This window comes from Sorex araneus, chromosome 2, assembly GCF_027595985.1.
Source record: "Sorex araneus isolate mSorAra2 chromosome 2, mSorAra2.pri, whole genome shotgun sequence".
Classification (NCBI taxonomy): Eukaryota; Metazoa; Chordata; class Mammalia; order Eulipotyphla; family Soricidae; genus Sorex; species Sorex araneus.
The window spans coordinates 126727851-126754133 of NC_073303.1; the positions used below are offsets into that span (position 1 = coordinate 126727851).

Below are 26283 nucleotides of genomic sequence, written 5' to 3' on the forward strand. Positions count from 1 at the left end.
GCTGCCTGACAAGGGAAAAAAAACCGAAAAGGATGGTTATTTCCCGTCATCGGCAGGCGTGGGGCTCTGGCTTAGTTGATAGACTAGTAGAGTTTCTGCAAGCAGTTTCTGGAACCGAAGGGCTTGCGCTGGTATCGGCTCCGGCTCGAGATTCCACCAGCGTCCCACTGTTCCATGTACATAATTTTTCCCCTTATATCCCATTCCCACGCCACCAGGTCTGTTTGCTTAATGGACATCACACTATGTTTGACACCACGCCGCGTTTCTTCCCGAGAAAGAAGGATATTTCTTCTCAGCCGGCGTGGGGATATAGCTTAGTTCAGTCTAGAGAGATGGCTACCACTTTGATTGCCTTCAATATTTCAGCAACAGACTTACTATTCTTGTTAGGATCTCCCACAAAAGTCCGACCCATTAAAAAGGGACATATTACATATTGCTGATGCTAAGATGACATTAGGTCGCGCGGCCGCGATAGCGGCCGCGCGGTTTTGGGTTTCTGTATAAAGTCCAGGAAAAGTACAACCAGAAATATCACTACAAACTTTTACCCTTTTATGGTGCTCATAAGATGGAGAAGCCTAGAGAGAGGCTCGGCGTCTCCATTTTGCGCTCAGGAAAACCTCGGATCCTGCGCTGTGCTCAGGGGGGAGGTGTGGAGAGAGAGAGAGGTTAAAAGAATTGGGGGATGCCCGGCTCCCACTGTTTCAGCGCACCGTGGGGTCTCTGGTCCCATGCCGGAATTAGTTCAGTGGGCTGTTTGGAGTCCAAGAGCGCTTCCTTGGGCTCTTCCATCATGCTCGCTCCGCAGCAGGGTCCAAAGCCCTCCTTTTTTTCTTTTCCAAATATTAAAATAATAAATAGGCTTGTGGCTTCCCCAGGAGACGGCGCTCTTGCAGTCTCCTCTGGCCGTTTGTTTCATGATGTTTTCCCTACCTACCCCCTAAGTTGAGAGATCCCTCCCCCTGCTCTGACAATTAGATCATTGCTTCTAGGTCAAGGAAGTTTGACTTAGTTCTACCTCAAGACTTCTCCTGGAAACCTTCCCTTCTTCTTGATGCTAGGCAGCCTTTCTCTGGATTCTCATAAGACTGTGTGCATCGGGGGCTGTTGGCCTAACTCAGAAGTAGAGTGGGTATAACTTGGCCACACTGGCAGTGTTTAGGGTTACTCTTGGCTTCATGCTCCGGCAGGTGGTATTTTGGTGATGCTCAGGGGACCCTGTGTTCCAGGGATCAGACCTAGGGCTCCCAAAAGCAAAGCAAGTGCCCCTACCCACTGGGTTATCTTCCATTCGATGATAATTTGGGTTTTTTCTTTTCTTTTCTTTTCTTCTATTTTCTTTTCTTTTTAAGATACCTACAAGTAAACATTTATTTATTTATTTATTTTTGCTTTTTGGGTCACACCCAGTGATGCTCAGGGGTTACTCCTGGCTCTGCACTCAATAATTACTCCTGGCGGTGCTCGGGGGACCATATGGGATACTGGGGATCAAACCCAGGTTGGCCACATGCAAGGCAAATACTCTACCCGTTGTGCTATCACTCTGGTCCTTATAATTTTTTTTTTTCAAAACCAAAATTTGTGCTGGTTTTCTTCTCTTTCTCCTTCTCTACCCCAGTTCAGTGCCTGTCCCCACACAGCCCCCTGAGCAGTATGGGTGAGCATGGGCCGACCTTCAACACTGCTGGGCACTTCAGATACTCTCTGGCAACCCAGGGCCCATTCTCAGCTCTGGCCAGCTGAGAACTCCCAGGAGACCCTCCCCCATAAGCAAGAGCCAGAAAACCTCAGGTTCTTTTAAGTGTTCCTCTGACACAGCACTGGGTCCGATGTATCCTAAACATGCCTCAGATACAAGGCGTGTGGTTAGGTTTGTCTTTACCAACCCAGTGTCTTTTAGTACTGGACTAAGATGGAGTGTCAACCCATCTGTTTGCGTTGGCACATGCCTGTATGATGGTAACGTTTTAATCTCATTGGTCATGTTTTATTTTTGTCCACTTGTTTGTTTTTCGTGTTCTGCTCTCTTCTTACATGCGTTGCATTTTTAATTGCACCATATGCTACCCTAGCAAAGCTTTTTGGAATCCTTTTCCCAGATCGGTTCGAGGGTCCTATAAGCTTGTTCTTCTGCCTGTCAGAAAAGGGAATGTGTTCAGGCTTTGTTCTCTGCATACAAAGTGAGCCGGGTCCTTCCTGGGGCTGACAGCCCCAGGGACAGTGGTTTTGTGGAGCACAAGTGTCTGGGCCTCCCAGATAGGGGTCCCCAAATGGGGGACCCGTGTCACTAGGGCAGGGAGGTGCGGGAGAGACGCCAGCAACATGGCTTAAAGGCCTGTCAGGAGAGCTGTGCTCGGGCCACCGGCCCCTGGTTTGCCTGCGAAGATGCAGTGTGACACGGGCTGAGATTTCTCTGTCCGTTCTCCCAGACGCAGTTTCTCTGGGCTTGTTTTGTGACATGCCCTTCTCCCCACCTGTGACTCTCTCAGGCCCCCCTGCATGGTCACTGCTTTATTTCCTGCATGGGGGTCAATCTAGGTTTGATTTTTGGTTTTGGTTTGGAGGGACGTGCTCCCAGGTGGTACTCAGGGGACCTGGGGCTACTCCTGGCGTGCTCAGCCCATGGGCCCCCCATCAGTGCTAGGGCTGAGCCCCAGTGCCGCTGCTCAGCCCTGCCGTGCCGGCATCTCCAGGGCTGGACTCCGCAATGTGCCACAGGCCACGTGGGGCCGAGATCACCCCAGCTCGGGCACGTTCTGTGCGTCGCCTGTGTTATTGCCCCGGCCCTACGCCGCTTCTTAGCAACGCCCCGTTGCTCCCACTCAACCTCAGTGCTCAGCTGTGCCGGCAGGAAGAGGCGGTGGGAGACATTCTCTCCTGACGCTGCCCTACCAGGGGGTGCTTCAGACCGAGTCCAGGCAGCTTCCCTGCCCACATCTAGCTCTGGACCCCATTCCCCAGTGACATTTCTACTCTGCTAAGCAGCTCTTCCCATGGCGTTAGATTGTACTCCCGTGCATGTGTGTGTATGTGTGTGTGTGTGTGTGAGAGAGAGAGAGAGAGAGAGGAGAGAGAGCATGCAAGCATGTGCATATGCATATACATGTATATGCATTTGTGTATGTGTATACTTGTATGAGTGAGAGCTTGTGTTATGTATGTATGTATGTTGCCGCCTGTGCGTGTGTGTGTGTGTGTATGTATGTGCATGTATGTGACTAGACTTTTGCTCCTTCCTGTTACGGTCATTTTGTTCCATCCGAGACCCCCGAAATTCCCTCACTCCTCTCCCCATCCCCGCCAGACACTGTGCTCTGTGCCAGGCGCTCTTTTCTGCGTGTTTGTTTTCTTATTCCTTATTCTACAGAACTTCAGGCTATATTTACAGCCTCTCCTCCTGCTTCCTTGTCATGTTCTCTTGCTTCAAGCAAAGAGCAAAAGTGCTGCTCCGTCCGGGCGGCCGCCTGGCTGTGCTGAGGAATCCCAGCTAACGCTGTGATTTTATCTAGATCAGGGTTGTTGGATTTTTCTTTTTTTTTTTTTAAGTAAAACTTTGTTTTATGTAAAGTATAGAAATAAGCTAATGTTTATATTCAGACAAGTATTTTTCTTTTATTGTCATTTTAGTTTATCTATTGAAAAAGATTAAATTCTTTGAGATAGATTAAAATAGAAGATAAGTAAAAGAAGTAACAAAATAGTTTCCTTCCTTTTGACCACTGATTCTAGCTGTCAGCTTGTTAAGATCGATTAAATTCTGTAACAAATAGCAGAACAATTTTATTTTTATGTGCAGTATAATCACCAGTATTTAATAAATTTTCATCTGTTCCATTATCCAATCTACACTTACTTTGGATAATTATATTGTTAAATGTAACATGGTTTTGGTTACAGGGCTGTTTTTACTGTACTTTAGTGATGTTTTACAATAAAAAAAAAACCCTAAAAGCAAAATATGTATTTCTAAAGCAGTTAAAATACCCTTTTCTTAACCTTGACATCGAATTCTAGATGAAAGAACAATCACCGTACACTGCGTACACTGTGAGCCTAGTTTAACGTTTTAAAATGGCGATAGAGGAATATTTTGCATTTATGCCGTTCACTTTCACCCTCCTAGCACCCTTTCATCAAGAACGCAAAACCGGTATCCATCTTACGAGACCTGATAACAGAAGCCATGGAGATCAAAGCCAAGAGACACGAGGAGCAGCAGCGAGAGCTGGAGGAGGAGGAAGAAAATTCGGTTCGTATTTGCCCTCAAAATGTTTATTTTCTTTCTTTATTTTTCTCCCCCCACCTTTTTATTGATTCACCGTGAGGTACAGTAACAGAGCTTTCATATTTGAGCTTCGATCATACAGTCATCAAACACCCATCCCTTCACCGGTGCACGTTTTCCACCACCAAAGTCCCCAGTATTCACCCCCCTGCCCCCCCCCCCCCATTCCACACTCCCCTGCCTGTGTGGCAGACAGTTTGTGCAGTACTCTATTTCTCTCCTTTGTTACCTTCGATATTTGGGCCCAGTCCCACCAACTGCCGAAAAGGCAGTGCCAGACCATGTGTCTTGTATTGCTTGTTACGGAGACAATATAATGTGGCACAGCCAGGAGAGCTGCTGCGTGCTCTTGGAATTATAACATTTTAGTAATTAGGGTCTGGAGAGATCGCTGCAGCAAGTTGCTCGGGTCCGAGATCCGTTTGTGTGTCTCTAGATCATGGCCATGTGGGAGCTTAAGTAGATGGTGGCCGTGAGCTGAAGTCATCTCAGAGTCCCCTCGGGGCAGGGGGAAAGAGAAGGGCCGACTCCTCCCCTGTCCTGTGAGGCCTGGTGTTTCCCGCCACCACCACCGTACCTGGAGCTTTTTGCTGAGTTTTAGAAGATGGCGGCCGCCGGGATTCCTAGAAAGCAGGCGGAGGGACAGCACCTGCCCCCAGCTGGAGTGGCCCAAAGAAAATGGCCCATTGCAAAGTCCAGAGCTGGCTCTACAGCAAGTTGCTCGGGTCCAAGATTCATTTGTGTTTGTCTTTCTTCATTTTTCTATAGTTTTTTTTTTTTTATTTGCTTGAAGCATAAGGAGAGCACGCACTCTCTTGTTACACCAGGGAGGCAAGTGTGTTGATGTGGTGAAAGCATATCGAACGTCTTCTGACTTTTAGGAATGTCTTCAGAATGGGCGATTAGTGTCACGGCAGGGGGCTGTGGGTGGGCTGGCGTGGGCTTTAGTCATACTCACTCTGTGTCTTTTGAGTAAATGTTGTCTTGAAGTCCGTCAGTTCTGTGCCCTCTTCTCTGGAAATTTCTTTTAATTGCTGATCAGTGTGCTGCAGAGACAGCCCCCTGAGATGGTGTGTTAAAAGAGAGCGGGGACCCCAGATCTCCATAATGATCCAGCTTCATTCATTTTCTTAATGTTGACAAGTCTCTGCACTTTAATAACCAGATATCTTTAAATCACATTTTTAATTTAATTTTTGGTGCTTACATACCTTTGCTAGTGAGTTTCCTTCTTGTTTCAAAGAATAACTTACTTTTCTGGTTAAATGGAGCAGAATAGCTCTCTGCAGAGAGCTCCCGTCTCACCCGGGGCTTGCCCCCTGGCCCCGTACCCCATGAGCACTGAGAGTCCAGCCTGCCTGCCTGCTGCTCTGAGCGGGTGACAGGCTGGACACACCCACCTCACAGCTCCTGGCCTCTCTTGAGTTTAGGACCCTCTGTCCCTTCCCACCCCCGGCCCCCGGCTCCAAGCCCTTTCATTTCTCCATCTTCCCTCTGCGGGAACCCTCTCCCCCACAATTGTGGGGTGACCAGGTGGCCCTTCTCATCTCCGGGCTGCTGACCCACTTCCCTGCCCCATGTGTGCAACTGACCCCCGAAGCCTGTAGCTCAGTGGGACAGTGCCAGCCCCCTCGGTGCGGGGCCTGGCAGCGATGGCCTTCCAAAGGCCTGGGCAGGTGTGGGCCAGCTCGGTCCCTTGCCGTGGGGGACTGTCCAGAGGCCCCTTCAGAGCCGGGGCCACCGGCCTCTCTGAGAGCAAAGGGTGCTGGAGTGGGAATGGGACGGAGGGGTCACGGGCACTGGGGCAGAGTCCAGGGCACGGCACCTGGGCACTGTCACCTCCCACATGTGCCACTCTGGTCCAGGACAAGGTGGGATCAGAAGCTCCAGGGACTGGTGTGTATCCTTAGAGGCAGCCATCAGGGTCGCAAACACTGCCTGGACGCTGAGCATTGCTAACCTGCGGCCATCAGGGTCCCAAACACTGGCCTCACTGACCTGCAGCCGCCAGGCGGGCAGTTCATGGGAAACGAGGCCCTCGGCTATTCTAGGAAAGTTCCATGGCATATTGATTGTCTGCCGCCCCTGTCCATTTTTTTTTTGATGGGTGGGGCGTGTTTGGGTCACACCTGGTGGTGCAGGTGCCACTCCTAGTGAGGTGCTAGGGCCACTCCAGGTGGTGCTAGGGGATCAGTCCCAGCCTCCTGCATGCAAAGCACAAGCTCCGGCCCCCGCACAATCTCCCAGCCCTCTACCCCCTGCTCTCCCCCTCAGTAGGCTACTTGCAGGCGCTGCCACAAGAGGGGGGACACAGTGAGAGTGGGCCCACGCCTCTCGCCAGCCACAGCAGTCCCTGTCAAGGTCTGACAGAGTGGCTCAGTTGTTAGCGCTCAGAGGAGGAGGGTGGGGGTGGGGGGTTTTAGGATGTGGGCGTCGGCAGTGGAGTCCCCACGGTGCCAAGAGGAGAGGGAGCCCTGTAAGACGCTTCCCGGCCACGCTCCCCTAGGAACAGGCTCTCCACCCCTCTCTCCAGTGGCCCCAGCCCAGAGTGGACTGTCCCCTTGTCTAAATCATAGAGCCACCTCCCCTGGGCCTCAGCGGGGGTGCAGGCGTACCTGGTCACCGCACCTTCCTCTGTTGGGAGCTCGGGGACGACCAGAGGCCCCAGAGCCAACTGCCCTGGAGGCACCAGCTTCGGGATCTTCCCGAAAAAGTTAGGAGACCCACTGGGGGTCTGAGTCCTCCTCCTGTCCCGTTCTCTGCGCTGCCCTCTGAGTCACCCTTCCCTGTCCACGGAACCGGCGGGGCTTGGGGTGAGATGCCAGCAGAGTCCAGGGGCCCTTCAGCTCGTGCCACCGTGTCCTCTGCAGGCTGTGCTGATATTTGTGCCAACCCCCCTGAAGGGGGCTGGAACGATAGCACAGTGGGTAGGGTATTTGCCTTGCTTGCAGCCCACCTGGGGTCGATTCCCAGCATCCCATTTGTTCCCCCGAGCACCACCAGGAGTGATTCCTGAGTGCATCGCTGGGTGTGACCCAAAAAGAAAAAAAAAAGAACCTGCTGTGGACCACTTGTGGGAACACACCATGCCTGTAAACAGTGTGCCGTTTAGGACCCTCTGTCTTCTTCCTGCCTTGGCTCCCCCCAAACTGCCCCCCGAGGCAGCTTTCACCCGCTGCCACTGCCATTTGCCTCGACTCTTTCTGAGGCCTTAAAGACTTCTGCTTCTCGGCAGCCTGATCTGTACAGTGCTTTCCTAAATGTTCCTTGGGCTTGATGTTTAATTCAGAGTTAATTCAGTGCTTGCTCTGAATTGCTTTTCATGATGGTGTTCCACATCTAGAGCTTTACAAACTCATCTTCTCTGTCCGCCCTTCTTAATTTTTTTCTATCTCCTTTGGTATTTTTCCCCTCTAAGCAACAGAAGAAACATTCTACCTAGAATCTCTTCAGCCAGGTTCCCCCAGGTCACTGGGTTGGGGCGCTGGTGATGGTTGTTTTTTTCCTTCTTGCTTTCCTGGTTACCTTCCTGATTGCTACCATCATGTTTGTACTTTCTCTGCCCCTGAGTAAGAATACCTTCTCTTCTGGTTAGCATGACGTTTTCCGTACCTTCCTGCACCCTCCTAAACCGCCTTCAGACCTGTCCCAGGACCCCGAGGTCTCTCTGGTTGCTAGTTCTCTTTTCAGAACGCTCTGAGTTCCTGCCCACGGCCCATTGCCTCTGGTTCTTATAGAATGGTGTTTCTTGGTCTCTGCCGCATCTAGTGGCGGGGCAGTGCAGCCTCGCCCGGGATGGCCGGGTCACCGTGATTTCTCTCTTCCCACCACCCTCCCAGATAAGCCTTCGAGTTCTGGAACTGCACCAGTCCTGTGGGAATCAAACTATCTCTTTTAAACATGTTTTTAAATTGAAGTGATAAGAAAAATGGTCTTGCACAATATTCATCTGCTTGGCTTGATGCTCTCAGACAGATGGTCTTGAGGTCACCGTGCCGTTTCCGAATATGAAATAAACACACACACATGCATTTGTAGCGACAGGTCTGCAGCCCGGCTCTCCGGGGCTCCTACTGTAAAGCCACTTCTCCGCTGCTGTGCCTTCCTGGAAACCCAGCGTCGTGCTCTCTCAGGAGTGCGCTCTCGCATGGAAGGCTCACATACGCAGAGATGGGCCTTTCCACGGTCCAGGCCTGCAGGGAGCTCGAGCATCTTGGTTTAGAATTTGGTTTCATACACAGCTTGAAAATAAAACAGCTAAATTCCTACAGGACTACGCCTCTCTTTAAAGTCAGGCCAAATTATGTCATTAAGGTGGTAGTTTTATTAAAGTCATTCCATGTTGATGTTTAATGGAAACATGACATTTCATTAAATGTTTTACAAAATGTGTATTCATTTCTAAGTTGCAGCATAAAGTTTGATGTAGGGTATTTGTATATGAATTGAGGGGATTTTGGACTTTCTAATCTCAGATTGTGCTTTATCTGTCGCATTTTAACTGTTAAGCATGTATTTTGTTATTGATTATACAATAGACAGTAAAACATTCTACTTAGTGATTTTTAAAAGACAAGTTTTGTTTTGTTTTTTGTTGGGGGGGGAATTTTAGCTCTCCCTGGCAGTGCTCGGAGCTACTCCCAGCTCTGTGCTCAGGGTTCGCCCTCAGCATAGAGCTGGGGACCCTATAATGCCAGGGAGCGAACTGGGGTTGGCCGCTTGCCAGGAAAATGCCTTAACCCCTGTATTAGCTCTCCAGCTTTAGGTTAGCTCGAATGGCGTCTGAAAATATTTACAGGTTGGGGCTAGAGTGATAGCACAGTGGGTAGGGCATTTGCCTTGCACACGGCCAACCCGGGTTCGCTTCCCAGCATTCCATATGGTCCCCCAAGCACCACTAGGAGTGATTCCTGAGTGCAGAGCCAGGAGTAACCCCTGAGCGTCGTCGGGTGTGATCCAAAAAGCAAAAAAAAAAAAAAAAATTTACAGGCACATGAATGAGTGCGAGCATGTAAATGCCTACGCTGTAGAGAGAGTTAATTTCTAGCTGCATATATTCCCTCTCCTTGCCCTTCCTCGGTGGGCAATGCAGTGATGAGTGGCCCCTGACACACTTGCACTGCTCATACACGCGCCCGTGGTGCTTTCTGGGAAGCGTGCCCCTTTGGCGTGACGCTCAGGAGGGCAGGGGATACTCCTAGCCATAGCAGGGGGACGTCTTTCCAGATGTGATGCAGCCAGAATCCATTAGGTCTCTGGGGATCGTAGCTGTCCCAGTCAGATTCCTAATGCAGTGTGTCCAGGATCGAGTGTGGCCCGTGGCCCATGGACCCTGCCCCCACACACACCCAGAGCCCCCCAGCTCATGCTGCTTTTAAACCCGATGGCATGGGATGTGGTGGGTGTTTCTGGAGAGCAGAAAGGATGGGGTAACAGCGAATGCTTAAGTTAAGGCACAGGATGCCATTCTGAGTTAAGGCACAGGATGCCATTTCTTTGTGGTGCTGGGGACTGAACACAAAGCCTGGCACGTGCAGAGCACACACGCCGCCCCTGAGCCATGTCCCCAGTCCCAAGACCGCCGTTGTGATAGAAGATCCTATCGTTTGCCATTTCTTGTGTACCCTGAAAGTATCATTTAAAATATTGAGCTTCAGCTTTATTTAATAGAATCTCTTTGTAGATCAATCTGTAAAGCACGTCATCTGTGCTAATGGTTACAAACTCCTTGGGTCCTCCTAAATTAGCACAAGTCAAATGAAAATTGTAGCCTGTTCGGTCTTAGTTTATTCTAGACAATTTTCGATCAAAATATCCCAAGAAGGAAGGGGGAAACTTTAAAAGATAACATAAGAAATCAGGACCAGTTACAGCAAGTCATATCAAATTAGACCTTGTTAAGAACAGAAGTAAATAGAATTTCTCTTTCCCTTAACCACTGTGTCTTTTGTGAAATGATTTTCTCTAAGTGGCAGAACAAAGGCCCATAGCATTGGCCCCTTTCCGCAGAGAAGAACAGTTGTAGAAAAGGAGCTTTTATCTGGCTGGCACTGCGCTTGCATTAACATCGACGTCTAAAGGTCATTGCTTTGCAAAGGTGGTTGCTTTGCAACTTCTTACTTTCATTCATCAACTGCTTTTGATTACTTTTGCTCCATGGAATTTGCTGATTCCTTTGGAGTTGGCTCCCACTGGGGACCAGCCTTTGACCGGGGCCAAGGCACTGTCTTCGCCCGTAGGCTGTTGTCCCAGGCTCCAGGTAGTTTTCGAGACCTGCGCAAGATGTGGGGTGCTAGTTGGGTTATCCTGCTTGTCTTCATTAAGGTTTTCTCTTATCCCCCCTTCCCTCTTTTGATTATTTCAAAAGTGATCTCTTGATCACTTTTGGAAAATACAGAAACACAAACAAAAACACAAGTGATCTCTTGAGCATGGCCATGATGCCAGTCTTCCTTTCTGCATTTATTTATTTGCCCAAGGATCTGTATTTTCTGGCATGCCTCCTTGGACTTGACCCAAGGCTGGTCCTTCTCTGCCTGGATGACAGAGCCCACCTGGCACTGACCATAGAAAAGGTCCCATAAAGCTAGATTTTGAAATGTATGGACCAAATTCCTCCCTGGTTTCTGGAGCCACAGAATTCACCATTATTGGGTTGCACACGATAGGAAGGTATTTATATTCAATATTCAGCATTGTACTCAAGCCCATCGTAGATCTGAAATTTTTCCACTCCGAGTACACTTTTTCAGAGTATGTAGTTCTGAAAACATAAGCTATACCAATATCAACTTAAATATTTTCCAAATTTAATTTAGTTTCATAAAGTTCATTTTACTACACTTGGAGAAACATTTCTGGCCTCAGATTAAATTGATGTTTCCATCAATTCTGAATTTGACTTTTGAAAAGGAAACAACATAGATAACCACTATAAGATAGGTCTTTTAAAAGTTTCAGGGCTCCACACACCTGTGCCCTGGGTAACTATTATAAACAAACCTCCTTAAATATTTTATTCAAGAAAGGTATGGGACATAAATTGGAAGTATTGCCTCACAAGCTTGATTTTTATAACCATTAGAGAAAAAGCTTGTCTGATGAGAATGCATCTTGACAAATTGACATGTTTTGATAGGTGCTGAGGTAATTGTACAGATTTTAAAAATTAAACAAATTGCAAACAGAGATTTCTGCAGCAGGTTAATCCCAATATCAAGGTTTTTGTGTTAGCTTTAGCATTGCTCAATACGACAAAGTTGTCCTTTGGTGGAACATTTCTGAACATGTGATATAAATTTGGTGCTGAGATGGGTCAACTGTATTATATAGTAAGAAGGAATTTGGTTTTTCGGATTTTAGTGCATGATCTTTCCTAAGCTGGGGACAGAGCAATAGTGCAGTGGATAAGTCATTTGCCTTTCATGCAGCCGACCTGAGTTCAAGCCCCGCCAGGGGTGATTCCTGAGCATAAAATCAGGAATAAGTCTTAAGCACAACCGGGTGTGACCCAAACCCCCTCCCCCCCACAAAAAGGACATCTTCAATCTTTTTTTTTTTTTAATTTTATTTTATTAAATCACCGTGTGGAAGATTACAATGCTTTCGGGCTTAGGTCTCAGTTATACAATGCTGAAACAACCATCCCTTCACCAGTGCCCATATACCACCACCAAAAAAAAAAAACCCACACAGTACACCTCCCATCCCCGCCCCCCCACCCCCTACCTTGTAACTGATAAGTTTCATTTTACATTCTGTTTACTTTGGTTACATTCAATATTTCAACACAAACCTCACTATTGTTGTTAGGAGTACCCCACTAGATTCAGACCTACTGTGAAGACAAATAAGGTCGCGCGGCCGCTAATGAATTTCTGTACTTTAACACAAAGTCCAGGTAGATTTCTTCCAGATATTGGATCATTGCAGGCTTGAAAACCCAATCTGTGGTCGTCTTAATATGGCGGCCACCGTGCCCTTCATCCCCGGAGAGAAAGAGGCCAGAGAGAGAAATACCTTTCCCCTCCTGGGCGGGCACGGGGCCAAGGCTTAGTTCTCAGGCTGGAGACATTCTGCGAGGAGTTGCTCACACCGAAAGAGGTTTTGCTGGGTCTGGATTCACGCTTGTACAGCTGCGGAGAGGCCGCACATGCGTGCGGCCCCCGGGATCACATCTCAGCGGTGGGAGGGGCCAATAGGACATCTTCAATCTTAAGTATGAATAAGTACCTTTCATGTTCACAGAAATAAATCAATAGGTAACTAGTTCATCTGCACTGTAAATGGCTTGCCTGTGCACAGTCGGCTTTTTAAAGAGGAACAGAATTGCTCTTTCTGCTCTGCGTGGCTTAAAAGCATTTTTGTTGTTACCAAGGAGCCTTCGTAGAAGTGTTACTAATGATACACATCAAATCAAATCTGTCTGTACCTGTTTGCAAAAATTTAAGTACCTCACACAATAAAGGAAGCCGACTTATGGTTTACCCTTCCCCCCCACCCCGCCCTGAGGTACCAGGCGTGAATCCCAGCACTTCCCCAGCCCGATGAGCTCCCTCTGATCAAGGATGTCAGTCTACAAACCCGATAGATTTCAGGGCATTTTTCCTTCTAAATACTTCACAAGGAGACGTCAGCCCATTTTCCGGCTGCCAGGAGGGACACGTGGTGGTCTCCTCATCTGCGCCCTGGAATCCCGTCAGTCCATACCCTTCACTTCCCTCTAACGGGCCGTCAGACCCTGAGCTTTATCACTGATAACCCGACACGAAGAACAGCCCCCAGGCAGCTGCACCTCCTGGTCCCTCTCCTTGTGTGCTTGAAATCGCTTAATGCTTTTTGAGGTGGGCACGGCTCAGCGCCCACCCCGAGAAGCCTTTTATTTGCTTGGTGTGTGCTGGGGCGTCCATGTCGCAGGTTTCCCCCATCCTGCCCCTGATGTCCACGCAGGGGGGCAGCCTCACATGTTCCTCTGTGGTGCCAGCACGGCTGCTGGTGGTGGACGGCAGCCCCTGGCGCGTTGTCGTGGTGTCCAGTAGCAGAGCCTGAGTTGCCCCCAGCCCGCGGGCCACATGCTGGCAGCCGTGGGCGCAGCCGTGCCTGTGTCCTTTCAGTTCCGAGGTTTTGTGTTCCTTAGGGTGCGGACCCCACGAGCAGGGCACACACGTTTGCCGTGTTTTCCTGCTGAGGATCCTCCGTTTTTAAGGTTCCAGGAACCGCCTTTTGGAAGGCTGGTCTGCTGACTCTCGGAGGACGGGGACGCACCAACTGCCAGGACCTCCGGGCACCAGCGCTGCCTTGGGGGAGGCCCGTTGCGTGCCCACCAGTGGGTGGGGGTTGTATCTCCTTGGCCCCGGTCCCCCCCCCAGGATCCTCTGTCCCACACCGGGCTCCTTTGGAGAGGCTCAGGGAGGTGACGGGGGCTCCTGAGTGTCCGAGGACGACCTCCCACCTCGTCCCCATCAGCAGTACATGTGGGGGCAGTGATGACCCAGCGCCCATGTCTTGGCACAGCCCATCGTCACCCGGGCACTGCCCGCCGGCCTCTGCCCTCCCGGCTGATGGGGTGGCTTGTCGAGCTCCGCACAGAACGTGGCTGTGTCTCTCCTCTGGCAGAGTCACGGCGCGTGTCCCAGCGCTCTCCCGCCTCTGAATATGACGCATGGTTCCTTCCACTGACCGGTGACACTGCCTTATCAGCTTCGCTGCTCAGTCCTGCTTGGCTTCCCCCAGTCCCGTTGTCCCTCAGACACGCCCCGCCATTGCTCCTGGCTCTCAGGCACCTGCGGATACAGCAACCGCGTCTCGGTGCCTCCGCAGCTCCCGCGGCCCGTCAGCTGCCGGGTACTATTTGCCTCGCCGTGCGCCTGTGTGGTGGCTCCAGAATTCTCGCACGGCTCCGGGGGACCCACATGCTCCTGTTGGTCGGTTGGTTTCGTTTGTTTGTTTGTTTTGAGGGGTTAGGGCACATCCAGCAGTGCTCAGGCTGACTCCTGGCTCTGTGCTCAGGAGTCACTCCTGGAAGGGCGCGGAGGGCCTTGTGCGCTCCCAGGAATCGAGCCTGGACACACCTCTTGCAAGCCAGATACCCCGCCCGCTCATCTCTCTCTGACCCCATCGGTTTGGTTTTCGTCAGCCGTGCACCCCCAGAGGCCCCCGCTCCTCCCGCGCCACCCCTGAAGGGCTCCTGCACTCGGAACACTGGGGTCCTGCCCTGATGTCCTAAACATTTCTCCCTTCACGCAGCCTCCATCTCGGTCTCTCGGGGGTAAGGTCCTGAGGTATTGACCATGGCGTGGAGTCCCGTAGCCACCATGGCAGGGACGCACAGAATGGTCTCGTCACCCTAGACACCCCAGGGCCCCACCTCTCCCCACCCTCCTGCTTTTCACTAGCTCCCTGCAGCCACTCTTCTCCTTCACTCACCCCCTCCCCAGGCTTCTCCAGAATGCCCCGTCGTGGAAACCCCATGGCACATCAGCAGCGCCCTTGCCTACACCCCCTCCCTGCCCGTAGCTTGGCGCTTGCTGTGTCCCAGAGCAGTCCCGCTGCATGGCCCTTTGTGGCCCTTTCCGTGTTCCGCCCACTGAAGTCGTCCCGGTGGCTCTGGGCACGTGTGAATAAGCTGCTCCTGGCGTTGCTGTGCTGGCTTTTGTGTGGGTGTAAGTCACGTGGGTCAGTACCCTGTGCCTTTACCGCTGGACCTCATGGAACCTTTACCTTTGCAGGGAACTGCCAGACTCTTCCAGTGCTCTGCCACGGGATTCCTAACAGTGACTGTTTATTGCTGACGCATCTTCACCAGCAGTTCGTATTGTCAGTTTTTAACCTTTCAGTGGTTGCTCATTGTTGGTTTAATTTGCAGTTACTAAGAGCTAAAATGTTGGGCCTGTTTTAATTCGTTAATTTGCCATTTCTCTATCTTTTTAGCCAAGGTTCAGGACTTTCTCCGATTTCTAAATTACTTTGTGTTGCTTTGTTTACTGTGGGTTTTTAAAGAATCTTTTGGATTCTGGATATAAATTCAAAATAAGAGGAATGCTTTATGAAGACTTTGGCCAGGTCTGTATCTTTTCGTTCTCTTAAAACAGTTTCCACAGAGCAGAGGTGGTTGTTGTTGTTGTTGTTGTTTGGTGTCACACCCAGCGATGCCCAGGGGTTACTCCTGGCTCTGCACTCAGGAATTACTCCTGGAGGTGCTCGGGGGACCCTATGGGATGCTGGGAATCGAACCCGGGTTGGCCTGGTGTAAAGGCAAATGCCCTCCCCGCTGTGCTACCGCTCCAGCCCCGCAGCGTTCTTTAGTTTCGTGTCACCTTTCCACATTCCCTCCCCACCCCACCCTGCCCATAGACTTTGATTTTGGTTTTTCTCTAAACTCAACACCAAACTAAGGTTTCCTACGATTTATTCCAGAAAATCTTGCTTTTGCATGGTGCACGAAGATTTGTGCTCTATTTTTGAGTAAATTTTTATGGAAAAAAATGAGGTCACCAAGTGTGTGCGCCTTTATTTGTACTACATATACAATATACATATATGTGTGTATATTTACACACATATAGACAGGCACACTTGTATTTTAGGCTCTCCTTGTTTCCATAGACCCAGAAATAATAAATATGCTACCCAGTTTTCCCAGCACACTTTGTTTAAGAAGATCCTTTCCCCATGTCTTTTTAAAAGCCAGGCATATCGAGTAAGTTTGTTTCTGGACACTCTCCCTGTCCCATTGATGGTTTCCTGATTTTTATGTCTATTCTTTTTTCGAAACACGACACCGTCTTGGTGCGCTTGGTTTCATTGGAGCCCCAGAACTGGCCGCTGTGAGTCTTGTCACTATTTCCCTCCATCGATATTCTAGGCCCTCCTATACCTTGACAAGGAGCCTTGAGGATCATTAGGGGAATACTTCATAGTTTGGAAGGGTGCAGCTTCGCGCAGCGCCCACTCTGCCCCTGCCTTTCTGTACCCAGTGCTGAGCTGGGTGCTCTGGGTTTTGCTTGTTTGTTTTGGAGTTTCTTCAGCATTTCTGCACCATCAGTCATGTCGGCTGCAAATGAAGGCAGCTCTATTTCTTACCTCTCCCGCTCTCGTGGTTTTCTTCTCATACTACTCTAACGAGGCCTTTTTCCTCTCTTTGCCGCAGTGTGCCTACTTGCCTGTTCGGGGCTTGCTTTCATCTCGTCAGTACCGCTATGAGAGAGAGGTGTTTGCTGAGGGTCCAGATGAGCTCCTGATCCTGGCAGGGTGGGGCAAGGTCTGAGAGTGGGGTGCGGGTTTTGTACCCCACCCTTCCAACCTTCCCCTCGGATCCAAGACCCCGCTCTGCCTTGCAGTCCATCCAGTTCCGTCTCGACCATTGAAAGCAAAGGGAAAGTGTCAGGAACGATTCTTCCCGCCTCGCCTGGGATGCAGTCGGGAGCCCCGCTCCTGCCTCCACTGCCTCCTCGGCTTTCCCGAAGCCTTTGTGTGAGGGGCCCAGGGCAGGCCGGGTGGTGTCTGTGGGCTGTGGCGGGGCCCTGCAGAGTGACAGGGTTCCTCCCGCTCTCTGCAGGGGCTCCGGGCAGCCTTCACCCTCACTGGCCTAAGCAGATATTTTCCTTCTGGAGGGTCTCGATTCCCGGGCACATGGGGACCAGGCGGCTGTTTCCTGCCCTTCCCCCTGCAGCTTGGTTAGAGCTGATGCCCCTCCAGGGGTCTGTCTGCTCCCTCCTCCACAGCCTGCACCCCCTAGGGAAAGACAGCGGCATCTCCTGAGAAAGACATCGGGCATCCCTCAGGAGAGACACAGTCATCTCTCAGGAGAGACATCAGGCATCCCCCAGGGAGACAGCGGCATCTCCTGAGAAAGACATTGGGCATCCCTCAGGAGAGACACAGTCATCTCTCAGGAGAGACATCAGGCATCCCTCAGGAGAGACAGCAGCATCTTTAGAGAAAGACATCGGGCATCTCTCAAGAGAGACGTTGGTATCTCTCAGGAGAGATAAATTACCTCTCGGGAGAGACTTCAGGCATCTCTCAGGAGAGACAAGGGCATCTCTCAGGGAGAGACACTCCACCTTAGCTCACAGCCCACAGCCAGGGCACATGTTGTTTGAATTGTCTCACATCCACATGTATGAACATTCAGCTGGACAAGCGCTCCGGGCCTGACCCCAGGCTGGGCACAGCGTCCCATCCCAGGAGGTCACCCATGAAGGCCCTGCCAGGGCCAGTGGGGAGGGCCTCAGGGCTGAGCCACAGCAAAGAGCATCAAAGTTTGTGGGGGGCTTTCTGCTGCCCCGGTACTGCCCCAGAGAGTATGTGGATGAAGAGTTAAGCCCGAGGCTGCACACCAGAAGGAACTATTTTTTTCTTCTAGTGGGCTTCAAGCAAAATTCCAAAATTTTTATTTTAAAAAAATTAAATTATTTTTGTTAAGTTAAAAATCATTTCATAAAATTATCTTTTTTTTTTTTGCCCCTGTTTTACACCATACCCAGCGATGCTCAGGGGTTACTCCGGGCTCTGTACTCAGGAATCACTCCTAACAGTGCTTGGGGGACCATATGTGATGCCGGGGATTGAACCGAAATGAGCCACATATAAGGCAAACTCCCTCCCAACTGGGCTCTCCCTCAGGCCTCACATTATTCTTTCTAAGGTTACTCAACGTATTAAGGTTTTTATTTGCTATTAAGCCGTGTCCTAATGCAGCAGAAAAGGACTAAGAGGATGAAAAACTGAGGGAAAGAAATTGTTTTTTTATAACATGTTAGCCCTTAGTTGTATTTGTTCTAGGAATACAGGAATCTAGAAGTGTTTGTTGAGCTTTTGCTATTCTATTCAAATCACAGGGAGATTATTTTATAGAAACAATGTGTCTGATAAGAAACATAAATATTGCTTATTTTGAAATGTACCTTACACGTAATTGTGGCTGTCATATTTTAAAATATATCCTTTGCAGGGGGTGGTTGGTTGCTGGCAAGATATTACAGGGGATAGCATGCTTGCCTTGTGTGGGGTCAATTCGGGTTCCATATCCAGCACCCCGTCTGGTTCCCTGAGCACGGCCAAGAGTGCTCCCTGAGCACAGAGCCAAGAATGAGCCCTGTGCACAGCTGGGTATGGCCCAGAACCAAAAGAAAAATAATTCTGGGGGCCGAAGAGATAGTACAGAGGGTCGGGTGTTTGCCATCAACACGGGTTTGATCCCCAGCAACCTATATGGTTCCCCAATCACTGCCAGGAGTGCTTCCTGTGTGACCACAAACCACGAACAAACCCAAAAAAAGAAAAGAAAAGAATCCTTTAAAAAACTAAGTGACCAGTAGACCGTCTGAGAGCTTTTTTGTGAAGCAATAACTGAGTCTATGACCGTCTTAGCTGCAGACGGCTCATAGAATTTGTTCTCGTTTCTGTCTCTGGCGCCCTCTTGTGGATCTTTTCAAATCTGTTGTCGCAGCTCCCGTTTCTTCAAGCTGTTCTTTTCTTTCAGATGTTTGATTTTCCAATCATCTCTCTATTTTGCTAATCCTCTGGCAGGCTTTTGGCCACTAGAAAAGATGTAAAAAGCCGTGGCCCGGGTTGCCTCGCTTTCTGAGTCACTCGCTTCTCTTTCCGCGTGGCTCACAGGGGCTGCTAAGATAATCTGCTTGGAAACGTTTCTTCCGGAGCTCGTGCTGTCTTGCACCCTGGCGCCTCTGGAGCCCTGCCCACACCACCTTCACGGCACTTGGGCTCCCTGCACTGAGGAGCGGCCCCTGGGGGGGCCTGAAGGCTCTGGAGTATCCTGCACGCCTGCGGAGCCGGTGCCCGGGGGCCGGGGGTAGATGCTTCTATTGGTTCACGACAGGCAGGGCAGAGGCTGCAGCTGTGTGAGCTGGACCCCCGCCTGCTGCCCTGGGCGGACGGTCCATTCCTGGTGAGGTTTTCTCACTGCACCTCACAAAACGTCAAGCTGCGGCCACCGCATGCCTGTACTCGGCCGTCAAAAATGAGCGGAGTTTCAGAGCACTAGTGGAAGGAGTATTTTCTTTTTCCCACCACATTTTTTTTAAATGAAAGCACTGTGATTTACAAAGTTATTTATGATTGAATTTCAGACATACTATATTGATCCAACCACCGAGTCAGTCCCCCGCCATGTCCCAGGTGCCCTCCCATATCCAGTGCCCCTGCCCTCTGGACAGGCACCTTCGAAGTTGGGTTGTTCATGTTTGGGTCTCTTTATTTCAGTGCTGTTGACTCAGTGGTGTGGATCTTTGGTCCATCCTTCCTTAGTACCACCTGTGGGCCTGGCTCCCTGACCCGGCCCCGGTGCCTCTCATCTGTCTCTTCTCCCCGCCCCTCCACTCGTCCTTTCCTTCCCCTCCCTGCATTCTGGGGCCGAGGTTGATCAGGCCATCCCCGGATGGGGCATCTTTGTGACGTTTTTGTTCCAGGTTCTGGACTCAGTTGGGTGAAACTTAGTACGAAGAAGATCAGAGTTCACCCGTCAGTGCTGGGGGATGCCAGTGGGGGTCCCGTTTTAAGGGAGCACAGAAGCAGGAGGCGTCTTGGGTGCCAGGAGCCTGCTGAGGTCTCGCCCCACCATGCAGGCGAGGTGGGCAGGGCCTGGGTGCCCTCGGGCAGGGTGACCCGCTGTCCCGAGGCGCCCGGGGACACCCTCTAACATTCATCTTTTCCAGCTCAGAACATGAAGATTTACTGGCTGGGGTTAGTTAGCAGGTCACTGTAACCCCCACCCCCGATGCGGGTATGCAGAGGGAGAGAGAGAGGAGAGACCCCCGCCACCCCCGCCCCTCATTTTCTCCTCGGTGCTCCGAGCGTGCCAGGAGCATTTCCGGCTCCAGCCTCTCACCCCACGCCCTTGTTCATAGCAGACCGGCACCTTCATCGTGCGCCCCACTGGGCAGTTCTGTGAAGTCATTTCGGGAGGTTGTTTATGAACGACATCATCTGTTTTGTTTCCTGTCTTCGTCTGTCCGAATTAGAACGTCCTGCCACTTTGGCACCAGTTTAGCCTTCGCCCTCGGTTTGGAATCCTTGGCGTCACCTCGGAAGGATTGTGTTTGCCCGTCCAGAAAGTCTCTACAAGATGTTGATTCTTATTCTGGGATTTCCTTCAGAATTGGTTTATCTTTTTTTTGGGGGTGGGGGTAGGGAGTGGGGGGTAGAGGGTGGCCACACCCGGCAGTGTTTAGGGCTTACTCCTGGCTCTGTGCTCGGGATCGCCCCTGGGGACCTCGTGTGTGGTGCCGGGGATCCGACCCGATCAGCCATTCCCGCTGTAGTATTGCTGGCCCCAGAAGGGCCTTTTAAACCCACGGCGCATCCCTCCAGTCTGGATTTCACTGGAAGTCTCCCGCTGCAGTGCTGACTGCCCTCGGGGCTGGCTCATCCTCTCTCTCCTCCGCCCAGCTCCAGCCTATGGGTTGCTCTGCTGGCTTGTGCACTCTGGGCTCCCCCTGGCTTTTTTTTTTTTTTTTGGCTTTTTGGATCGCACCTGGCAATGCACAGTACTCCTGGCTCTGCGCTCAGGAATCACTCCTGGCGGTGCTCGGGGGACCATATGGGATGTCAGGGATCGGACCCGGGTCGACCACGTGCCAGGCAATTGCCCTACCCGCTATACTATAGCTCCAGCCCCTCCACCTAACTTTTGTGCACCCCCTCCCCCTCTTCTTTGAATCCCCCCTCAATTTCTGATTGAGAATGCTAGTTCTCTAGGATAAAATCAGGAGATTTTATCCTAGATGTTGTTGGAAAGCTCTGGTTTCCTGAGGGGTCACTTGATTCTAAGGAGTCTCCTGTTTACCGTCCCGAGCACTGGGCTGTGAGGCGTAGCGGGGGTATCAGACATCTGAGGCAGGCCAGGGTGGGTTCTGGGTTGAATACCTGGGATACTTCCCCACTGTATCGGAGCTGGGATCATTTGACATCCACACGCCATCCCATCCACCACCAAGTGCACCCTTGGGCCACCCCAGTGCCCAGTGAGCCTCTTGCTCGCTCTGATCACAGCATCTTTGGGGACCAGGGGTGCAAATACTCTGCATTGGGCATTTTCTTACCGTCTTCAGCACTCCAGTGGGCTGGAGAGTGCAGGGGTTAGGGCATTTGCCTTACATGTTTGATGTCAGCTGGTTTAATCCAGTCCCATGCCATTAAACCAGTGCAGGGTCCCAGAAAGCACTGTTGATAGCAGCCCTTAAACACTGCTAGGTATGGCACCCCAAACACACACACACACACACACACACACACACACACACGGACCCACGCACACCACACATACACAAACACTCACATGCATAAAGGTGTGCACATACCCACACATCACACACACACATACACACAGGTATACACACACCCACACATCACACACACACATACACAAGTGTACACACACCCACACATCACACACACACACATACACACACCCCACACACCCCCACACACACAATACACACCAAGTCCAATTGTGATTTATCGTAGGTAAGCTTCTGAGATGTTTTAGTACTGTCCAGCCTGCTGTGATCTTGCAGCTTTGTGTTTGATTAGTACCCTTGGATGTCTTACATCCCTTCTATTCCTGAAAAATAAGATTTGTTTTTTCAGGCCATAACACAATGATCATCTCTCCAGTTGACCTCAAGCCATTGTGACCATAAGCTGCTCGTGTACTGCTGAGCCGTTCTCAGCAATGAAGACTTTAATATCATTTCAAGAAGAGACATTTTAGAATGAGGGTATTTCTAAGAGGAAAAGGCATCCGTTAAATGAAGGAGTGGTCTCTTGTATGTTGCCAGTGACACATGCTTTGAGAAATGTGTAAATGTCCTTATCATCAGTCAAGTAATAGCTGAGTATCTAAACAATCCTCCCAGGTAACAGATACTGTGAATGTCAAGATCCCCAGCGCAGTCTCTGGGTATTTCTCAGACTGTTATAACATAAATCTCTTAGCAATGGAGTAGGATTTCCTAATAATGTTTTCAAATATTTGTAGTCCATGTGGACTTTATGATTCATAACCTGGATTATCCTCCACGCTCTGTTTTGCATTCCTGGCTCATGATGAGCCCCGACTGAGACGCTGGGGCGGGCTGGGCGCTGTGGAGGACCATCTGCCCCACAGACCCCCCTCGCACGTATCGACATGCCCCCTCCTGCTGCACGTTTGCGGGCAGAGCCGTAGATAGGAATGAAGTGTGACTTTGGGAGGCCACTAGAGTCACTCTCGGTAGAAAACCGCCGAGTAGCCAGGACCGTCTTCACAGTGGTCCGACATACCACGCGCGGCCCAAGGGAAGGAGTTTCAAAGGAAAATGCCGCGAAACTCTTCAGCGCCACCACGAAACCGTTCACTCTTGGTTTGGTGGTGGCACTGAAGTCTTGGCCCCGAGTCTTGGTGGGGCCCCTGGCATCGGTGCTTCCTCGTCACCCTCCCCGTGGAACTGAAAGCCCGCTCGCTTACACTTCTTTCCTTTGCTATTTATTCTGGAGACGAGTTGATGGCACTGCAGTATGGCAACTGTAGCAGAAAGCATCCACAGTAAGAAGGAACCCCTTCCAAACTTGGTCCTCAGCGATGTCCTCAGCCGGCAGCCTGAATCCAGAGGCCCATCTTGGTGACCCATCATGGAATCTGCTCTGAGGGGGAACCGAGAGCCCATGAGGACCAGTTCACGCCAGCCAGGCACTCGTTCCTTGTTAGTTTAATGGTCACTGCCCGCTATGGGTTTTTTTTTTCCCCTTCTTGAATCAAGTATAGCTTATGTGTGTGCCAGTCTCTCCCCTTTAGCAAAATGAAACATGCTCTAACAAATCTTTGGTAAGAGTTGAATTCGACTTGAGAAATGCTGTAGATAATTTCTAAAGCCTTGTGCAAACAGGAACTGGATCTCAGGCTTTCGACTCTGAATGACCCGCTTAGAATCCCTGCCCCTCTTTTTTGTTGTTGTTGTTGTATGACCTGGGACAGTTTCTCAGCCTCTTTGAACTTCAGGTCCTCCTTTGCACAATAGGGATTAGGATTAGGTGGGGGATAAACGGATTAAAGGGGCACGGCCTACCCCAAGTCCTTCCCACTGCAGGTCTGGAACCCACACCAGCCCGAGGGCAGAGGAGGCCTTTGAGACACAGGACCCACGGGAGAGACCAGGGAGAGAAGGAGGGAGGCAGAGGGCGGGAGAGTGGCCCCGGGGAGACGTGGATTCTGGTTCTCAGGGGGCGGGTGGTGGTGATGGATGGAACTGGGGGTGGGGGGGCTGGAGGGAGTGGAAGATAGCCGTCAGATTCTGGCTTTGGGCACGGCATGTTTTAGAGCCCAGGAAGCATTTAAGCAGCGAGCAGAGGCAGGGAAACGCCTGGATCGGGGATCGTACTTGGTCAAGGGAGGGTATGAAGAATCCTCCAGAAGAGGCTGAGGAAGGCGCTGCAGTGTCTGGGAGAGAGGCCGGGAGGCGGCGGGCCCTGGGCTTCAGCTCTCTCACCGCAGGCTTCCCTCGCTGGCTTGGACCTACGGGGGAGCAGAGCAGACGCGCTTCTTGCGCGATTCCCGATTCCCGGGTTCTCTGAAGCGGACTTGTCAGCTCACCCTGCTGGCAGACCTCCGCTGTGTGAGGTCCAAAGAACATTTCTCTGGTTCATTCTAATATTACTGATTTGATTATTCTGTGGCAGAAGCTTTTCCAACACTGAAAATCAGGGGCTGGAGAGATAATCAAGGGCTAAGGTGCTTGCCTCCACGTGGCTGGACCCAAATCGAACCCCAGCACCACTTATGTCCCTCCCCACACCACCCTGCCCATACACACGCGCGCCCGCACACACACACACACACACACACACACACACACGCATGCACTCACACACAGGCACTCCCAGAGTGATCGCTGAGCACAGAGCTAAGCCCCTGAGCACCTCTGCGTGTGGCTGAGCCCCCACCTGTCCCCCATAAAAAAATCATATTTCCCTGTGGATAGAGTCTCACTCTGAGGTGTCTAAGTGTGCAAAAGATTTGAGAGGGGATGAGGCAGACCCTCAGCAATGGCGTTCATGAGGATGTTATAATAAACAGCCACTCCAGTGCCTATCGGTACACAAACAGGAAATAAAACAGCAAATACGTGTGTGTCTTTTTCTGTGTGTCTGTGTGCGTGCGTGCGTGCGTGCGTGTGTGTGTGTGTGTGTGCGCGCGCACGCATGCACACGTTCATGCCTTGGAATACTATAGTCAGCTTTATAAAGTAATGGAATTCTACTCCAAGCTACATCGTAGTGGGTTTTTAAGGCAGCCAGGCTGCAGGCGGCGGCAGAGGGCCAGGTGCCGTGAGGGCCGGCTGGTGGGCGCCTGCAGGAGGCAAGTCCATGGCAAGGGAAGGAGCATGAGGAGTGAGCGTTCACAGGCCACTGGGGCTCTCTAGGGCTGACAGCACGCTCTGGAAGCGGAGGGTGCCGATGATCGCCTAGCCCTGTGACTGCTCCCGGGGCCGTAGGACTGCAGCCGGCCAGGTGCAGATGGCAGACTCCGTGCCAGGGTCTGTCCTAATTCTAGAAAAGCTCCTGCATCCCGCCATGGCACCAGCGTCTCGCCGATGCTGTCACCTTCCTAACTGTTGTCTCTCTCTGTGACGTGTTTGCCCATGAGTCGCCTCTCCCAGCCCCTTGCTGATCTGGGACTGACTGGGTCTCCCCACGTCCTCGCGACACCCTTCCCTGGGCCACCCTTCGTCAGTCGGGCCGGGGGGGGGGGCCTCCCTGCCCAGGGCCCATGAGGGAACCCCGTGTCACAGGTGCCCTGCCTTCATCCTCCCCGTCTGTGTGCAGGACGAAGACGAGCTGGACTCGCACACCATGGTGAAGAGCACTGCGGAGGGCGCGGGCACCGTGCGGGCCCCCAGCACCCTGAGCGAGGGTGCCCAGACCATGATCGAGCACAGCAGCAGCGTGCTGGAGGCCGACCTGGGCACCATGGTCATCAACAGCGAGGACGAGGACGAGGAGGACGGCACCATGAAAAGTAGGTGACTCTTGGCTCTCCCCAGCCACACGGGCGGAGACCTGCGTGATCCTGCGTGCCTTTCTGTGGCCCACCGGGACCCTTCGTGCTCCTTGGCTTTATATCAGGGTTGGTTTTAAGAACAAGGAATACGGCATGAAGAGACTGAAAAGCCCCCCTTTTGTCCCTCCCGCGCCCCCCTTAGCTATCGCAGAAGGCAGTTCGTCTTCCATTTCAGGGCATGGGGCCTTTCAATGTGAAGGATGCTAGCCCACAACTTAATTTGATTTGCGAAGTATTTTTTTTTAGAGATTAAAAAGATAGTGTTCCTAACATTTGCTTTTTCAATTAAAAAAAAGCAAACCTGAAATTTGGTTCCAATATATACAACATAGTATTATCTCGCATTGTCTGAATTCTCAGTCAGGCTGCGGCCAGGGAGGGCTGCAGGCTAAGGACAGGCCAAGGACAGAGGCTAGAAGGAACGCTGGAAGGAAAACTGCAGGGCGGGAGGGGGCGTCCTGCCCCACGTGTGAGGCTCGGGCCAGGGTGCTCGGGGCCGCAAGGACCACCGAGGGGGAGCGAGGCCCCTGCCTCTCTGAGTGTCTCTTCAGTAGTGGCTTCAGCTCCTGGTGTGGCTGCAGGAAGGGCACGAGCTGCCCGAGTCCCGTGGGCCCCTGGAAGTCACGCGTGTTTCGTGCCCACATCTGAGCCCGAGGTCGCTGTCCACCACCCCATAGTGCCCCCAGGTGGCACCAAGGCGCCGAGTATGGAGGAGCCTAGAAAGTCCCGTCCCCCTGATGGGCCGGCGCTGTATCATGATGCATGTCACAGCTTCTGTTCTGTTGTTCGCTCCTTTGCCATGTGGGATCCGGTGGGTGGCAGGAACGTTCTCTGACGCTCTCTCAGACATCTGCATCCTCGGGCGGGGAGCACGGACCGTCAGCTCTGGTCACTGGGGTGATAGTCCAGGGTGGGGGTTCCCCTCGGGGTC

General features: G+C 51.5%; 1 protein-coding gene across 1 annotated transcript in view; it reads left to right on the plus strand.

Annotated features, from left to right (window-relative positions):
- The window catches only part of STK3 (serine/threonine kinase 3), a 199655-nt gene that overhangs the window by 117992 nt on the left and 55380 nt on the right, over window positions 1–26283 (plus strand). Inside the window, exons 8-9 of the mRNA XM_055129423.1 lie at window positions 4133–4258; window positions 25118–25310. Coding sequence (XP_054985398.1) covers window positions 4133–4258; window positions 25118–25310 — 319 coding nt within the window. The remainder of the gene's footprint in view (window positions 1–4132; window positions 4259–25117; window positions 25311–26283) is intronic.